This window comes from Equus asinus, chromosome 16 (assembly GCF_041296235.1).
Source record: "Equus asinus isolate D_3611 breed Donkey chromosome 16, EquAss-T2T_v2, whole genome shotgun sequence".
In the NCBI taxonomy this organism is placed as follows: Eukaryota; Metazoa; Chordata; class Mammalia; order Perissodactyla; family Equidae; genus Equus; species Equus asinus.
The window spans coordinates 42,323,983-42,340,065 of NC_091805.1; the positions used below are offsets into that span (position 1 = coordinate 42,323,983).

Sequence of the window (16,083 nt, forward strand, 5' to 3'; positions counted from 1 at the left end):
TTACAGCATTATTTTTGTGGTTGTTTTGGAATAGGGGTGGGGGTTGAAAGCAGAAGGGGCTATGTTCCATATTTGAATTGCCAGCAGGAACTAAAGAAATGGCTACACGACCAGAATAGTGAACAAAACTTCAGATAACGCAGAAAATTAGAGCCAGAGGCAACTATGAAAATCCAAGTCCCCCCAGTAACTCACAGAAATCCTGGGGAGGGCATTGGACTTTCCACAGGAAATGGGAGTTGGAGCCAATGTCGTTTGAATCTCAAAGGACAAGCTACCTCACCTGACATTAGGTCACAAATACGCTTTGCATTGTCAGGTGCACAAAGCCTTGCAAAACATAAAATGCATCACACTCCTCTTTCCTATCCAGGGTCTAGCACAGGAACAGCACATAGCAGGGCCCAGTAAGAGCATGGGAATTGTCCATGAATGTCCTGGTTGCTGCACTGGGAAGCCGGCAGTCTCACGCTTGGGGGGCAGGGCGCATGGAGCAGGAAAGCCATTCAGGCTCTTCCACCCCCGCTCCTCATGCTCTCCACCCTCTGACCCGTTAGCCCTATCCCAATGGCCGGATAACATCAGCTCTGTGGCCTGAAGGTCCTGTAAACAGGCAAGGCCCAGCGGAGACGGTGGTGAAGGAGGTCACAAAGGGTCGTGCAGAAACCACACTGCTCTGAATCTGTTCTGCCCACCCTTAAGTCCAAGAGGCAAAGACTGCCCCTTGGGAGGGGGCTTCTGGGCCAAGGGGCCTGGGGTGGGGGCAGTGAGTGGGCTGTCTTGGGCCTGGGATGTTTCCTAGGACTGGCTGTACGATGTGTCGTGTAGGGCTCTGGTCTTTGCTCGCAGGTATCCCCCTTACGCTCTTCTGAGGCCTTGCCTGGAATCCTGTAGCCCCAACCCCCCACGCGCTCCGCGGCACCCTTGCAGGAACCACGCACCGCTCACAGGGCTGATGGCGCCACCTGGTGGCGCAAAGGATCCGGCTCATCCTGGGAGCTTCATCACCCGCGAGCTGGGAGAAAGAAGGGGCGGTTTCGGCAGCCCAGTCCAGCGTGGTGACGTCATGACAGAGCGCCGTTTCTCCCCGCCTCTTCCCCCCTCCCCGGAGCTGCCAGTACTTGACGTGGCGTCGCCGCACTCTACCCTTACTTTGCGTGCGTGTTTGCGTGCGGCGGAGGCGGTGGCGCGGGCCGGTCGGAGCTCGGCGCTGCTGCTTCTGGTACTCTTGTGGCCGCCGTCGCTGTCTGGCTGTCTTGCACCGCCTGCGGACGAGACGCCGGCCACAGCACCGCAGCCCCGGACGCAGCTCGGCGCGGGGCGCAGCGGGAGGGTGGGCGAGCGCGGGTCGGAGGGCGCCGCGCGGGCGGGCGGGCGGGCGCCCGTGAGTGAAAGAGGCGGGGGCGGCGGGGCTGCCGCGGGCCCGGCCGGCCGGGGGATGTCGATGCCTGACGCGATGCCGCTGCCCGGGGTCGGGGAGGAGCTGAAGCAGGCCAAGGAGATCGAGGACGCCGAGAAATACTCCTTCATGGCCACCGTCACCAAGGCGCCCAAGAAGGTGCGGGGGCTCTGGGTGGCGGCGGGGGCGCGGGCTGGGGCCTCGCGGAAGGGGCGCGAGCGAGTCCCGGGCTCCAGCTACTTTGGGACTTTAGGGCGAGGTTTGAGGTGCCCCGGGACGGCCGAGGTGGTGTGAGGGTTGGGTGAGCGGCCCCAGGCCTATCCTGAGCTGGAAAGGCCGCCCCTGACCTCACTTTCCTTTGTCCCTCGGCCCTCGGGATCTTTTCGAAACCCGACAGGGCTGGGCCTTAAATTTACGGCTGACTTTTCCTGGATGAAAGGTCTCGAAGACGGGAGCGGGAGGGGTGAACGAACTCAGTTGACTCTTGTGACCAGCCCCAGGGGATGGGGGTGTTCAGAAAACCTCCCCTCAGGGGAGTGGGTAAATCGGGTAGAGCTGCTTGGGCAAATCTTTGGAAGCAGTGGCCGGTTTATCCAGCAACTGCGTGCTAGCTTGGAGCAGGAGGAAAAAAATGCATGGAGCTAGCTAGCTCTTTTATGCAGGTGAAGGCAATGAGGGCAGCGTGAGATTGAAAAGAAAACTGACTTTCACCTTTTACAATCGTCCAGTTGCTTCGACATATGTAAGAAATTAACATTTGGAGGTTGGTGACAGCAGACACTGTCATGGATACAGGTTGATCGTAGTCATGTGGCTAGATCACTTAGGCATCCCCTGAGAAAGGAGCTTGGGTGGGTTGGAGGGGTGGGTGGTAAAGAACGATTGCTCATTCTTTACTGCACTTACTGAGGCAGAACAAGTTTAGTCTATTGTACTGGGGGTTGAGCTCAAAGGACGCCCTTCTAATTCTCTTGTTGTGGAAGATTAAATGGCACCCTTTGGACGTTTTAGTCTAACTAGCTCTCAGAGTGGTGGAATTGGGATCTCGAGTGATTTCTGAGCATTTGCTGCCAACTACATCTTGACTTTCCGCATACCTGGCACCCAGTTAACGGTAGACCAGAGAACCTTTGCAGAGAGGTGACCTTTCTGAAACCAGTGAAACCTGGATAAATATTTCCCTCCTGTACAAAGACAGTGTATTTCAAGGCTGTCTCTGCCTGCAGTGTTGGATGGGATGCAGTGCTTGTTTAAGCTGAACAAAGCAAGATTTGCAGCAATAGTTAGTCTTTGAGGCCCCTACACCTGAACTAGTTATGCTTTCATAAATGGGAGAGGTGACTTTTTTAATTAAAGAAATTAAGTGCTTCTGAAATCAAGTGCAGGATTAAAAAGACAGGTGACCATTGTGTGCTTCAGCTCTGTTTTCCCACGAAATTAAGATCTTACCAATAGAATGCCTTAAGAATGGTTGTAGAAGATCCCTTGATTCTGCGGAGTCTGATTAACCTTATTTTTAGTGCTCTCAGTTCAGCTGACTGCTTTGTTGGGGCAGTAACCCTTTGTAATCTGCACTGTTTGGAGACAGAGCCTCAGCCTTTATAAGCGGAATGCTTAAGGGTAGTACCTATGATGAGTTAGGGGGAAAGAATGGGAAAGTCCTGATACCCTGAGTCCCTGAACTCTTCTTCTCCCCATTAGCTTATCCTCTTTTGTCTAGTTGCTTCAGGGATTAGGTGTCTTTATTCTTACTTGCCTTTATTTTAGTAAGCCTTTATTCTTGGAAGTGCCACTATTAATAAGACAAAGTTTGTATTGTAGATTGTAAACTCCGTAAAGGCAGGGACTCTTGTTCACTCACCGTTGTATCCACTCTGTCTGGCTCTGTACCTAGCATATAGTAGGTACTCAAATATTAATTGCCCACCTGGCTGACTAGTAGTTGAGATGTCTGTATGGCTGCCTACCAGGAATAAATATCCCTTTTCCTCTTTTCTTCCCAGGAGGAATATTGCTAATGTCTATGATTGTCAGGCCAAGTGCTAGTGATTTTAGAGACTCATTCCATTAGCTGAAAGAAGCGGTCTCTGCCAGGAATGTGGGAAGACCCTGTTGTAAGTTTCCGTTGGCTGGTAAATGTACCCCCATGTTTTTTATTAATCTTGCTCTTTCTGAGCTTTATTGTTTAGCATTTACGCAGCACTTTGTATTAAAGTGCTTTATGATGACTAATTACCCTTCCCCTAGTGATGATAAAAGGCATTTATTTAGTTAAGGAGTTGGTTGAGGACTAGTCAAGGTCGCATAGCAAGTCCTAGGTTTTTCAGAACTTCAGCTGAATTGGACATTGTGATTTAAGTCACTTTTGTACCTCTGCCATGTATTGATACGGTGAGAAAGCATGAGAAAAGTAAGAAAAAATGTAGCTTGGCGTGTCCTGAATGGTGTGAGAAAAAGGCCCTTTAAGTGGTGCCGTCCTTCACCTGTGAGGATTCCAGTGTGGCTCTAGAGAAAGTAATCCTTGGATCATTCCAAGCCCTGATGCCCCTCAGGAAATGAGGACATTTCTGGTGCCAGTCAGAGGCTATAGGTTACTTCAGGGTCACCTTGATGGTCCTCAGATCAGAGTGCAGTGTAACTAGTGAAATTTTATTCACTTTGGGGAAGAGTTGACGTTCATCAATTAAAAGCGGAGATATTGAGAATCTTCAACTGTATCATAACTTACTCAGTTTTGTATGCCCCAGGGTCTACCACAGTGCTATGTAGATAGTACTGTTTGTTGGTTTGATTCGTGGCGTGATCTGGGTGTTAGGAAGCCGACTAAATGGGTACCACCTTAAGCAAGTGAACTTCTATGCCTCAGTTTCCTCATCTCCCAAACAAGTGCTTTTTGTTTGGAATGGGCGCCTAGCATGTTGGGAGCTAAGATAGCAAAAGTGGTTTTTAGAAAGAAGTCTATTTAGTATACTTACACTCTCTCTTTTTAATGAGCATTTGAGATAGCTTATAACACAGGACACATACAATATAGATAGGAAGTCAAAACTGTCGGAAGAAGGAAAAAAGTATTGTTAATCCTGAGGGCTAAGATAATTGATGAGGCTGATCATCACATGCAGCTCTGAGCTTCCTGGGAGCCAGAGGATAAAGGGAGTCACAGAGTTATAGTCTCATTAGCAGATGTGGGAAATAATACATACCAATTCCTGAGGAAGATAACTTGTGCCAACGCTAAGTTCTACAGGAAATTTTCATGGGACAGTATGAATAACTATAGTGTGATTCACGTGGTAATGCATGTTCACAGCTGTCACTGGTGATTTCAGGTGGTATTGCCAGGAAAATTTGGGTGAGAAAAGGAGTCCTCGAGTTGGAAGGGTAGTGTACATTGTACCACACCTAAAGAGGATCCTTGTTTAATGTTGGCAGTTACAGTCCAACCAAATAAGTCGGCTAGTTTCCCATGATCTCTGGGTATTTATCCTTGTTTTTCTGTTACTTTTTGTTGCAAAGGTGATAGCTGTCCTTGGACCTTTGGAAATTGACATTGTGTCAAGTTGATTTCTTTTTTCATAGACTAAACTCAGATCTCCAGCATTTTGATGAAACTTCCTAAGATAGACATGTTTCTCTGAAAGGCCTATCAAGAACATTTACTATTCTCTGCACTTCTGAACATTTGGAGGGGCTCTCTGGAGTTACACATTAGGCATTTGACCTAGGGTGTATGTAGTTAGACCTTTACCACCAGCACAGTAGAGGAAAGAAGAAAAAGAACACAAAAGAAACTACTTTTGCTTGTAGGGTATTCTTTATTGGAATAAAACATATATAGCGCCAATTCATAAAAGGGTCAGCTGAGACTTAAAAAGAACAGCAAATAGAGCCCCAGTGAATACTGCCTAGATGTTCACATGTTGGGTGGAATCCAGGATGGTCCTCTTCTCATCTGGGTATGTTATGGCTAATTCTTGTGCAGTTTTATAGCATTACACCAGTGCTGCTTAGATTCGCTGAGAAGAGATTTGGTAGATTGACATTTCCTATCTTCTCCACATCATTAGTGTCTCTTGATTCTTTTCAGAGCACTACAGTTTTAGTGGCAGTCTGGAACAGGAGTCAGGGCTGTAAGAAGATCCTATCTTGTTTAGATTTCTCCACAGATATTGATTACCTCTCTTCTTCTTCTTTGATTCTGTTTAGTTAGTTTCCATGTTACTTTGTTCTAAGTTCCTTTAGACTTTTATCTTGTAACAGAGAAATCTGTTCATTGTCTAGATCCCTTGCTGGCAAGATAACAAATGCGTACCTTTTGTTTTATCAGGAGGGTATCGTTTGAATCCAGTATGTGTTACCCAATATAATATTCTTCTAAAGTTGTTTATAAAGGATGTTTTAATACATAGAATCATTATATCTTTAGTTGCCTATGACTCCTAATAAGTTTACTCTGCTACTCAAATAGTTATGATCTGTAAACAAGCGCTTTAATGCCCTCCTTGGGGCTGTTATTTAAAGGAACTAGCCAGTAAAGGAGGATCATTTGTACCTATCTGTTTCTCAAGTTTGGAAATTTGAATATTAAAATTTTACAAAGAAGGGCCACCATTATTATACTGGGTATAATAATTTAGAACACATCATATTGAGGTGGGTCAGAAGCATCCCCATCATATATGAACAACACATTTGCATAGACCAGAGTTTTTTCCATCCTGAAATCCAAGAATCCAAAGTTAAAAGACAGATTCTTACCACAGGTTCTCCTTCCTATTCTTGTCAACCTGTCAGAGTCTTGCATGTGGTATACAGTTAAAAGTTCACATGGAATTGCGGTCGCCTTTTCTCTTCTGATTCCGTTTCCCTTTGACTCATTCAGGTAGTTCTTTTGCTATCCCACTGTTGCTTGGCTGTTATGTAAGACTTCTTTAACTTCCCCTTTTTGTTCCTAAAACTGTGAATAGTAGTACAATGTAAGTTAAGCACTGGATTTTTGGAGCCAGGTTTACTTTCAGTCTCTACCTTCTAATAAGTCGTGTGACTTACCCTGTCTGGGCCTCCATTTTCTTATCTGTAAAATGAGGAATAATGATAGTATTACAGAACGTTGAGGGGATTATAATTTAGTAAATACTAATTAGTGTATTTTCTCCTTTATAACTAGAGTGACCATATATTCTGGTTTGCCTAGTACGGTTCCAGTTTATACCTGTTATCACAGCATGCCATTCAATGAGTGCTTCCTTACACTCTGAAAAGTACCTTGGTTTATATGGAATTTTGGAATACTCTTAAAGAGCCCAAACTAAGATGTTTCTCTTGGAATGTCTTTTCAAAAGGAAAAAAATTTTCCCTGACAAAAATGTTATTTTATGTAGAGCTTACACCTGTGAACACTAAAATAGTTGTTGATTTCCAGGAGGTACATAGACAGTGAGAGAGCTTAGAGCTTGTGATGGAAATGGCATGATTTCTGCCCGACCACTCTCCCACCCCATACCCTATACCACACAACCCACCCATAGAAAGTGGGCATTTGTCAGACACTGGGCTAGCTGAGTCCAGGAGTTTATTTCATCAAACTGCAATAGTTTGGGAGTCTTCCCAAACTAGAATCCTTGAATTGCATGAAACAATTCCAAAGACTCTTCTGAGTTGTGACTTTATCTTTTTATATAGTCACCTTCAGATTGCATCTCTCGGTACTCCAGCTCCCTCCTCCAGGTACTGTTTCTCTCTGCTCTAAACAGCCTGCCCCTAATTATGTATACACTGATTTTCTCCTACAGAAATGTGTGACCTTTGCTCCACAGCAATTACAGAACTAAGGTAGAACATCCATGCCTTTGTTGACACTCAGACTAGTTTCATTTTTGTTCCTATCTCTGTTCAGTTTTTCTAAAGGATTCAGTCCAGGGCCTTAATCTCAGAATGTATATAATGATTAGTACTGCTTAGCAATATACAGTGAGACTTAATCATTTACTACCCAAACAGTTTAATGAGCTACTGGTAAAAGGTCGTATTTGGAATGCTGAGGTAGAGATTGGGAAAGGACTTTGACAGAACCACAAGTCTAGGACCCTCCAAGTGTGCTCCTGCTTTCTTGCCGTGAAAGCCCAGTGCCTCAGCTAAAGTGCCTCTGTACTTAACCTGTAGGGCTTAATGGGCTTAAAATGTTCTTCTTTGCGAGCCCGAACCAGTTTGCTTCTTTTAAAATGGACACCCTGTACTCAGTTGTGTGCTAGAATGAGGCTTAAACAGGAATAGTTTGGGGCTGCTCGCTGTTCCATGCTGTTCATCTTGGACCTGCCTCGGGGTTATTAGTTCTTTACCATCTGAAGAACTGCCTAGCTGAAGCAAACCCTGTTGTTTATGTATTTTTCTCTTGTCTCCTGAACCTGTGTGTATACAATGGCATCGGTGGAATCCCACGGAGCCTGTGTGCTCCTGGTGCCAAGGAAAATGCTAATGTGCTGAACTGCAGTGGTGCGCCCCGCTGTGAGCTAGATGGTGAATTGGTGAGTGGCAGAATGAAGGGGTTAAAGGCCTAGAGGAGATGAATGTAACCATGTTCCATTCATAGCAGCTTCCTGAATGAAGCTGTTCATATCACTGTGTTTTGAGTAATGTCAGGATTTTGGAAGTTCTGTTTTTAATGAATGGCTCCAGCTCTTCTAGTACTTACTGATTGTATTGAGGTGAATCTTTGGGGCACAGGTTTCCATAGGCGTAATGGGGATTACTTTATCCCTTTCATCCAGGACTGGCTTGACCTTCAGTCAAAGTTTTTGGGCTGTGACCTGTTTCTGTTACAATCTTAGGATCTTGAAGTCAAAAAAGGGACCTGTCAGGAAAGTTAATAGGACAGAGATTCTGCTCTGCCCTCTGACCACCCAACCCAGTCTCTTTCCTCAAAGGTTGTTTGGGCTCTCATGACAGTTAACTTTATTTTGGAGATGTAGAAAAGAGCTCTTTGCCTTGAATTTTCAGAGTGCGCACCCCCAACTCTATTTCTAACTTCAGAAGAGAGGTCAATAAATAGACAAATCTGTGTGGGAGGCAGAAAACTTAAATAGGTTTCTCTTTTGCCAGTTTGAGGGAATGCTCTTGAGATATTCCCTGGATTAGAGACTCTAAAACAATGGTTCTTAATATTTTGAGTCACAGATCCCCTTAAGAATCTTAAGAAAATCGTGGTTCTTTCCTGCGGAAAATTCAGGAGCTTGGATACACTTTCAGAAGATTTATGGTATCCCTTGAAACTCATCCATGGATCCTGGGTTAAAAAAACCTGATTTAGAAGGGCAGGCCTCTAAGCCTTCCTATCTCTTTCCTTTAGAGATCCAGAAACTGCTGAGATTTCCAGCTTGCAGTTTGTCCTTGGAATAAAGCTGAGGTTGTTGGTGTTCTTTGTCACCACCCCCCCCCCCCCCCCACTTTGGGATGTTCCTCAGCTTCCCAGGAGACTCATTATCAGTGCCTTGAGGGTTCACCTCGGTAACTTATGCTCAATGAAACCAGCATTTCAGCATCTTGGGGGGTTTTTGTACTGTTTCAGTCCCACTGTACTTCATATGAACTGTGGCTGCCCCTAAAGCTCCAGAGCTGATTCCATAGGAGTGTTTAGAGTAGGGAGCTCACATACTAAACTGAGTATCAAAACTAAACATAATAATTTGGTTCCCTATGTCTCTCAAAAGGAGGTTTGATTTAAGTATAATACTTCTCAAACTGTTTTCAGATATCTGAATCTTACTCTTCATTTGATTTCTCTAGACCAAAAATATTGAGGGCAAGGACCATATCTCACACATATATATAGTATGTAGTGCCTGACAAGTAATACTGTCAGTAATTATTTATTGAGCAAAGTATTGTGAGATGATTATTCCTAGGAGAAAGTGAGTTGGCTTCACTTGGTGGCTTTGGCTCACTTTCCCCTTCAGTTGGCCAGGGTTTTTCTAACTAAGACTCCTTTCACGTGGGTGATAATGGAGTACCAAGAACTGCTGGTGAGAAGTTGATGAGAATTTCCAGCGGCTTAGTGGATCTATTTATAATGCCTGAAATAGGAGGTAAGGGAGGAGACTGTTGAGAATACATGGCCTCCAGCGTCTTAGCCTAGTAATATGAGAACCACAAGGCAATAGGCTAGAAGCTTAAGGATATCCTTAGACATAATGGGAAAGGTAACTTGAATTTCCCACCAGGTTTTAAACCGTTAGCATTAGGGACACTGCCCAAAGTTGAAACCAGTATTCTGGTTTACACCTGCTTGATTTAAGGAACAGAGGCTTACTCTTAGAGTGTTTGAGATTTGGGGGCCAGTAATGAGTTGAACAGTTTGATTTTAGAATGTGTGTTGGAGTCCTAAAAGTAATAACAGCTCTGCCCAGCAGTGCTGAGCAAACTTCTGATTCTTCTCATTCTGCAACCCTGGCTGCCCTTTCTGAACCAAAGGCTGAGTTCAGTGTTCAAAAGTTATCTACCCCCTTGTCTTTGAAATACACCTGTAGGTTTATAGTCTTCTGAGAACTGGACCAGTACTTGTCCTCACCAGGAACTCAGGCTCTAGTTGGCACTGAGGATTTTGTGTGTATTGTTTCCCTCGAGTATGTGACCTAGGCAGGATTCAAGGGGAAGGGAGACCTTCAGAATTCCACAGCTTTGGAATTAGAAATTGGTGTTCTGTAGACGTGGCAGATGTGTTCACTTGTTCTGGTAACTAATTCAATTTCCTGTCGGTGGACAGGTGGTATCCAACTTCTAATTCAGTACTCGAGTTTTTAGTGCCCAGCTTCGGAGCACCAGACTTCTTAGCAAGCAAGACATGAAGATTCCCAATGTTTAGCTCTTATGGAGAGTAGCCCAGCTGGCTTGTCATGCTGGATTAGATGAATTGTGAATGTTAATTATACTGATCAATACAGTGGCCTTGGTAACAGACTTGTAGTTGCTGTAGAATCTGTTTACTTCAGATTTGTAATAGAAAAGAGACCAAGCTGGTTGGGAACATGATGTTCTCTATGTGTAATAAACTGTGTTGTAAGTCCAAGGAAAATGCATGCTGGAGGAACTGACCCCATTGCGTCCCTTCCCCAGGATTTCTCAGAGGGAGGCATTACCCTGGGAGTGGTTTCTGTTCTTTTTTGCTAGTTGAGAGTGAATTGAGGTTGGCAAAGCCTTGGCTTTTAGTGAGGTCAAGTAAAGGATGTTTACAAATCATAAAGATTAGAAGGAGAGTACCCATGTTGGGAGGCACCTCATTTCTCTACCTAATTTGAAATTAGGAGTGCTGAGTTGATGAGATTAGTTTCAACCCTTGCATTCAGAAGGAACTCCTCCTGTTTCAGGAGTAGTGGGTACAGAATTCTGCACATTCTTTTCTGACTCCACAGGGAAGGGATTAGCTGAGCGCTGGGCATGTTTGGAATGAGAGCACCTTGCCAGTTTTTACTGAATTTGGACCAAGCCATTGTAAAAAGATAGTCTCCCTTCCTCAGACAGCTCTTTATCATGTTCTCCTAAACCCTTGTGGATCCATCTGATGGGTTGTCTGTACCTCACAAATGGAACTGGTATTAAAGGCAGAGATTTCTACTTCCTTTGCCTTATTTGTTTTATCTCTAAACAAGACGTATCTGACGCATTTGTTCCCTGTGTTCCTTGAGTGGCTTTATCAAGAGCCTGGTAAACTCAGTGTGCCTTTGTTTGCTTTTTCAGATCCTGCTTAATCAGAATGGGGAGGGATGAGGGTAAGGAGCAGGTGGAGAACAGCTTACACTTGAAAGGTCCCAAATTTAGAACCACTCTTCTAGATTATCTAGCAAGGCTGGTCAAAATTGTTATGAAATCTGATATTGGGATGGTAATGCAACTACCACCTACCTTAGATGACACTGGCCATGAGGAAAAATCTTGTGTCCTGAAAATAACCTATACTTACTCTTATTGCCACAGTACTCAGAGTAAGCTATGACCAGAAATCCTGCAGCCCTATCAGCTCAGAGTTGAGCACCTACTGTGTCCCAGGACCTGTGCTACTCACATAGGATACATCAGTGAACAAGACAAAGATCCATATCCTGTGACGCTTACATTCTTTGTGAGGTTATTATTTGGGTTGTGTAAGTCTGGTGTAGTGGTTCTTTACCATTTGAGGTTTGGAACCCTATCAAAGCTGTGTTCATCTTCCAGAAAAATGTACATATATGTATCAGTTTGCGTGTATGGGGGAGTTGGCAGCCTGAAGTCCATCCATGGATCCCACTCTAACAAAATCTGGAATGTTTTCCTGGAATTGAGAATATGGTGATTGGGATAAAGCCAGGCCTTGAGTTGGGTATTTGGAACTATTATCACCTAGCCAAACTGGGTTGTAGTTTATTCATCTGTACAGCCAAGGCAATTTGCAAAGAACTTGAGGGTGTCTCTAGAAAAGGTAAGTTCAGGGAATGCTAGGCCTCCACGAAATCAATAGCATTTCTTGAGTCTGTGCTCTCCTTGAAATGCTAAGAATGATTTTGACGCTTTGTCCCCATTCCCACCTCTAGTGTCTAGTTGGCTGAGCTTCTTGGACTCAGTAGATTAAAAATGGAGTCAGAATATAAGGATTTCCTTAACATGATAATTTATATTGTGAATTCCTGTACTAAGAGTGATGGTAAAATTATAAAGATCATGAGAGGGCAGTTTAGTGAAATTCTATCTTCAAAACACAGAAAATCACAGGAGTTGATTGAGGGGCTGAGGAAATAGCCTAAGAGTAAAGATTGGAGACGATGACAGGAAAAAAGGAGAGCAGAGCTCAGAAAGAAAGCTGGTAAGCCAGAGAGCCAGGAGAGCAGCTTCCTCCTTAAGCCAAAATGAGTAAATGTGAGACCTAGACAGAAAAAGATTCCTTTTTAGTCCTGAAGGGGTCTGGTACTATTGCTTTATTATAAAGTAGACCATAGTATAAAAAGGGGAGGGCATCCGATGCTGACTGTAGCTAACACTGCTGTATGATATGAAGGAAAGTTGTTGAGAGAGTCAATCCTAAGAGTTCTCATCACAAAGAGAAAATTTTTTTTGCTGTATCCTTCTTTCTTTTCTATTATTTATACACGAAGATGGATGTTAGCTGAACCTATTATAGTAATCATTTCACAACATATGTAAATCAAACCATCATGCTTTATACCTTATACAGTGATACATGTCAATTATTTCTGTAAAACTGGAAAAAAATAATAAAATTTAAAAAAAGGAGGGCAGATAAGGCTTTGCTTTATTTATACTGATATTAATATGTCACTGTCCCTGAAAGAGTTGGTGTTTGACTTGAATGAATGGCCAAACCCTGCCTCAGGGTTAGTACAATGTGTTCTCCAGAAACATGAATGAAATTTCGTGGGAGGCGCTGGGAGAAGAATTATGTAGAAAAGATATGGCTAGATTTAGAGGTTGGAGCACAATGAGCCCACAGAGTCCTGTGCCAATTCTCCCTTCACTTCCCTGAAATCTGATCTTTCGTATAACCACAGGCCAAGACCTCTTTAGGGTGGCCTTTACAGGGATATTCTTGTTTCTCTGCCTGAGGTCGAAGGGGAACTTTCCAGACCCACACTGAGGGATTGCTGAATAAGTGCTGTATTCAAGGCCTTCCAGGCCAAACTCCTATAAACTCGAAGCCCGCTGGAGAACAGGAACCTCTAGATAGTTCCAGTTGTAACTGCTCTCCGGCGTATAGAAAAACTGTTCTGCTGTTAATATAAAGCCGTCTCGTTGTTTGCTCAATGATGCTTTCAAGCCAAAGCTACCTAATCTAGGGGAATATAATCACATCTTTATTTTCTGTTTTTAAAGATTTTATTTTTTTCCTTTTTCTCCCCAAAGCCCCCCAGTACATAGTTGTATATTCTTCGTTGTGGGTCCTCCTAGTTGTGGCATGTGGGACGCCACCTCAGCGTCGTTTGATGAGCAGTGCCATGTCCACGCCCAGGATTCGAACCAATGAAACACTGGGCCGCCTGCAGCGGAGCGCGAGAACTTAACCACTCGGCCAGCCCCTATTTTCTGTTTTTAAAGAAGCCCTTTAAAATGATCAAAGAAACTTCAGACCTCACTTCCTGAGACTGTTTAGATGTGTTTTGAGATTCTGTTCAGCCTCTGAAGCTATATAGTTAAAACCTGCTACTCAGTTTTTGAAAAAATTCTGTTCTTAAAAACTATATAACCAGAATTTTTTCTTTATGTATTAAATGAGTACTTTAAATGTCTTCCATGGATATGAACCTAGGATTCAGTAATCACATATCATGTTACTTAAATCCAGAATAGGGTACTTCAATAAAATTAATAACCTTACAGGAACTTTTTTTGGTCCTAGTAGAGTCAGTTAGAGAAGTGGTACTAGAAAGTGAGAAAGCATCAATGACAAAATGTATCTTTTAAAAAAACCTTACTTGGGGTCCCCAAATTTAATACAACTGGTTTTGTATTGGGAAAAGCCAACTTTGCGAGATCTTTCAGACATGTTATAAGATGTGAGGTGACTTGGAGCGGGTACTCTTTGGCGTACCACAGATGAGAAAGGAACCTAGTGGAATGTTCTCAGTTTAAGGGCATGTTCTCTGATTGTACTAAGTATTAGTGTATAAAAGGAAAGTTCCCCCATCGCCATTCTGCACAGGATAAATAAAGCCCCTCTAAAAAGCACAAAGTATATTCTCTGTTGCATGTGTTAAAGTCTGTCATTTCTTGTGAAAATAGCCAGCAGGTTTCTTAGATGACCAAAAAAAAATCATTGGTCAGTTTTAACCATACCAAATTGAAATCCTAGTGTAAATAAATACAGGTGGAATTTCTAAATTGCTTTTGATCCCAATAGAAAATTCTGGGGTCATTTCTTTCATCCTACTAAAGTGATCAGGATTAGATTGCCCATACATTCTCCTCCTCCCCGCTCCATCACCAAAAAACAGTGAAGTATATTCCAGAATGGAGCTTTTTGCTTCAGCAATCTTTCGGCTCTGCTCTTCTCACCTCGCCCTTTCCAAGTTTAAGGAGCAGTACCTCTCAATGGCAGTTCATTGGGAACTTTAGAATGTTGTATTTCTTTTCATCATTCTGCTTCTCCCAAAAATCAGTCTAGATTTTGGAACAGAAAGAATTCTTTTCCTTTCCCAAAGCTCACAAATGTTCATCTGTTATTGTGAGCTCAGAAAGCTTCAGTGCGATAGTAGACTTTTCTGTAAACTGACCCCGTGAAAATAAAGGATAAAGCTGCTGTTTCCCCCAGTGTAGTTTAAAAGAAGGATAGTACTGGGCTTGTGGGGATGTTTTTTTAAATGTCAGTCTTGGTAACAAGTTTGCCTTGAGCTAGTCACTTAACCCCCACCCCTGTTCTGTGTTTTCATCTGTGAAAGCTAGATCTAGCACTCAAAGGATTCCAGAATATTTTGAAACTACAAACCTCTATAAGGAAATCATAGCCGTAAGCCATTAATGTTGAGGCAGAGTACTTAAACTAGAAAGTCGCAGAAATCTAAGCATTCAGGGCCTTTATTTTCACGATATTAGTAAGTGGATTTCAAACTTCTAATCAGCTTTAAGTCTTGATTTAATGCTCTCAGGTGGTTTTACTTGTTCTTTGTATGCCAAGATTTAAACAAAATTGATTTGAAAATATTTATATGAGTGATGTTCTAGCAATGTTATTTATTGATAAAATTTGCCAAATAACTGTTCCTATACAATTGATTTTTGGTTTGCCATGCAATATAAAGCAAGAGGTCTTTATCCTTGTGCATCTGTCCACTTTGCTCGTTAGAAAATAGCTGTTCAGAAAGTCATTGGTCAGGAAAACTCGATTTTTGTGTTCTAGTCTGGGAGGCAGAGAGAGTGGTTGAGGGGATTATACTGTATTCATTCCAGAGCAATAGGTAGCTCATATTTTTAAATAGCCCCAGAGGAGTTGCAACCAACAATTCCTTTCAACCATCCTATCTAAGGTCATGATTTTATTTTATTTTAATTAATTAATTTAAAGATTGGCCCTGAGCTAACATCTGTTGCCAATCTTTTTTTTTTTCCTTCCTTCTCCCCAGAGTCTCCCAGTACATAGTTATATATTCTAGTTGTAGGTCCTTCTAGTTGTGCTATGTGGGACGCCACCTCAACATGGTTTGGTGAGCAATGCTAGGTCTGCACCCAGTATCCAAACTGGCAAAACTGGCCACTGAAACGGTGCATGCGAACCAAATCACTTGGCCATGGGGCTGGCCCCTAAGATCATGATTTTATACTGAGACTTTGATCTAAAATTGGACATATACATCTCAAGTTAGAAAGTCAAGAAGGATGCAAATATTACCTGTCTAGAATGAGAGATACAATTACGTCTTTGATGAGACTGATTATCTTTGATAGATTCTTGTCCATGTATTGTCTCTGGTCTCTCCTAGAGGCTTAATATTTTGTGTTTTGTTTTTAAGAGCTTTGGAAACTCAAGCTAGCTGCAGCTGGTCTTTAAAGTGATTTCACCTTGTCCTCTGAGCTTGAAAATATCCAGTCTAACTACAGAATGGATTCTGAAAGGTCCCATTGACCCACTCACGTTGGAAACAATACCTGTTATTACATAGTTACTATTTAACATTAGGTCTTTAAAGTCAGATTATTTAATGTTGAGTTTT

The 16,083-nt window shown here is 43.0% G+C and overlaps 1 protein-coding gene across 4 annotated transcripts in view; it reads left to right on the top strand.

Moving 5' to 3' along the window:
• Positions 1-1,142: 1,142 nt before the first annotated feature.
• AHCYL1 (adenosylhomocysteinase like 1) overlaps positions 1,143-16,083 on the top strand; it is a 37,281-nt gene continuing 22,340 nt past the window's right edge. Inside the window, exon 1 of one of the 4 annotated variants that reach the window (XM_014835202.3) lies at positions 1,143-1,558. In XM_014835202.3, coding sequence (XP_014690688.2) covers positions 1,439-1,558 — 120 coding nt within the window. In that variant the 5' untranslated portion in view covers positions 1,143-1,438. Of the gene's footprint in view, positions 1,559-3,407; positions 3,514-16,083 lie in introns of those variants that run through there. The other 3 variants (XM_014835203.3, XM_014835200.3, XM_070487008.1) reach the window with 3 other exon arrangements.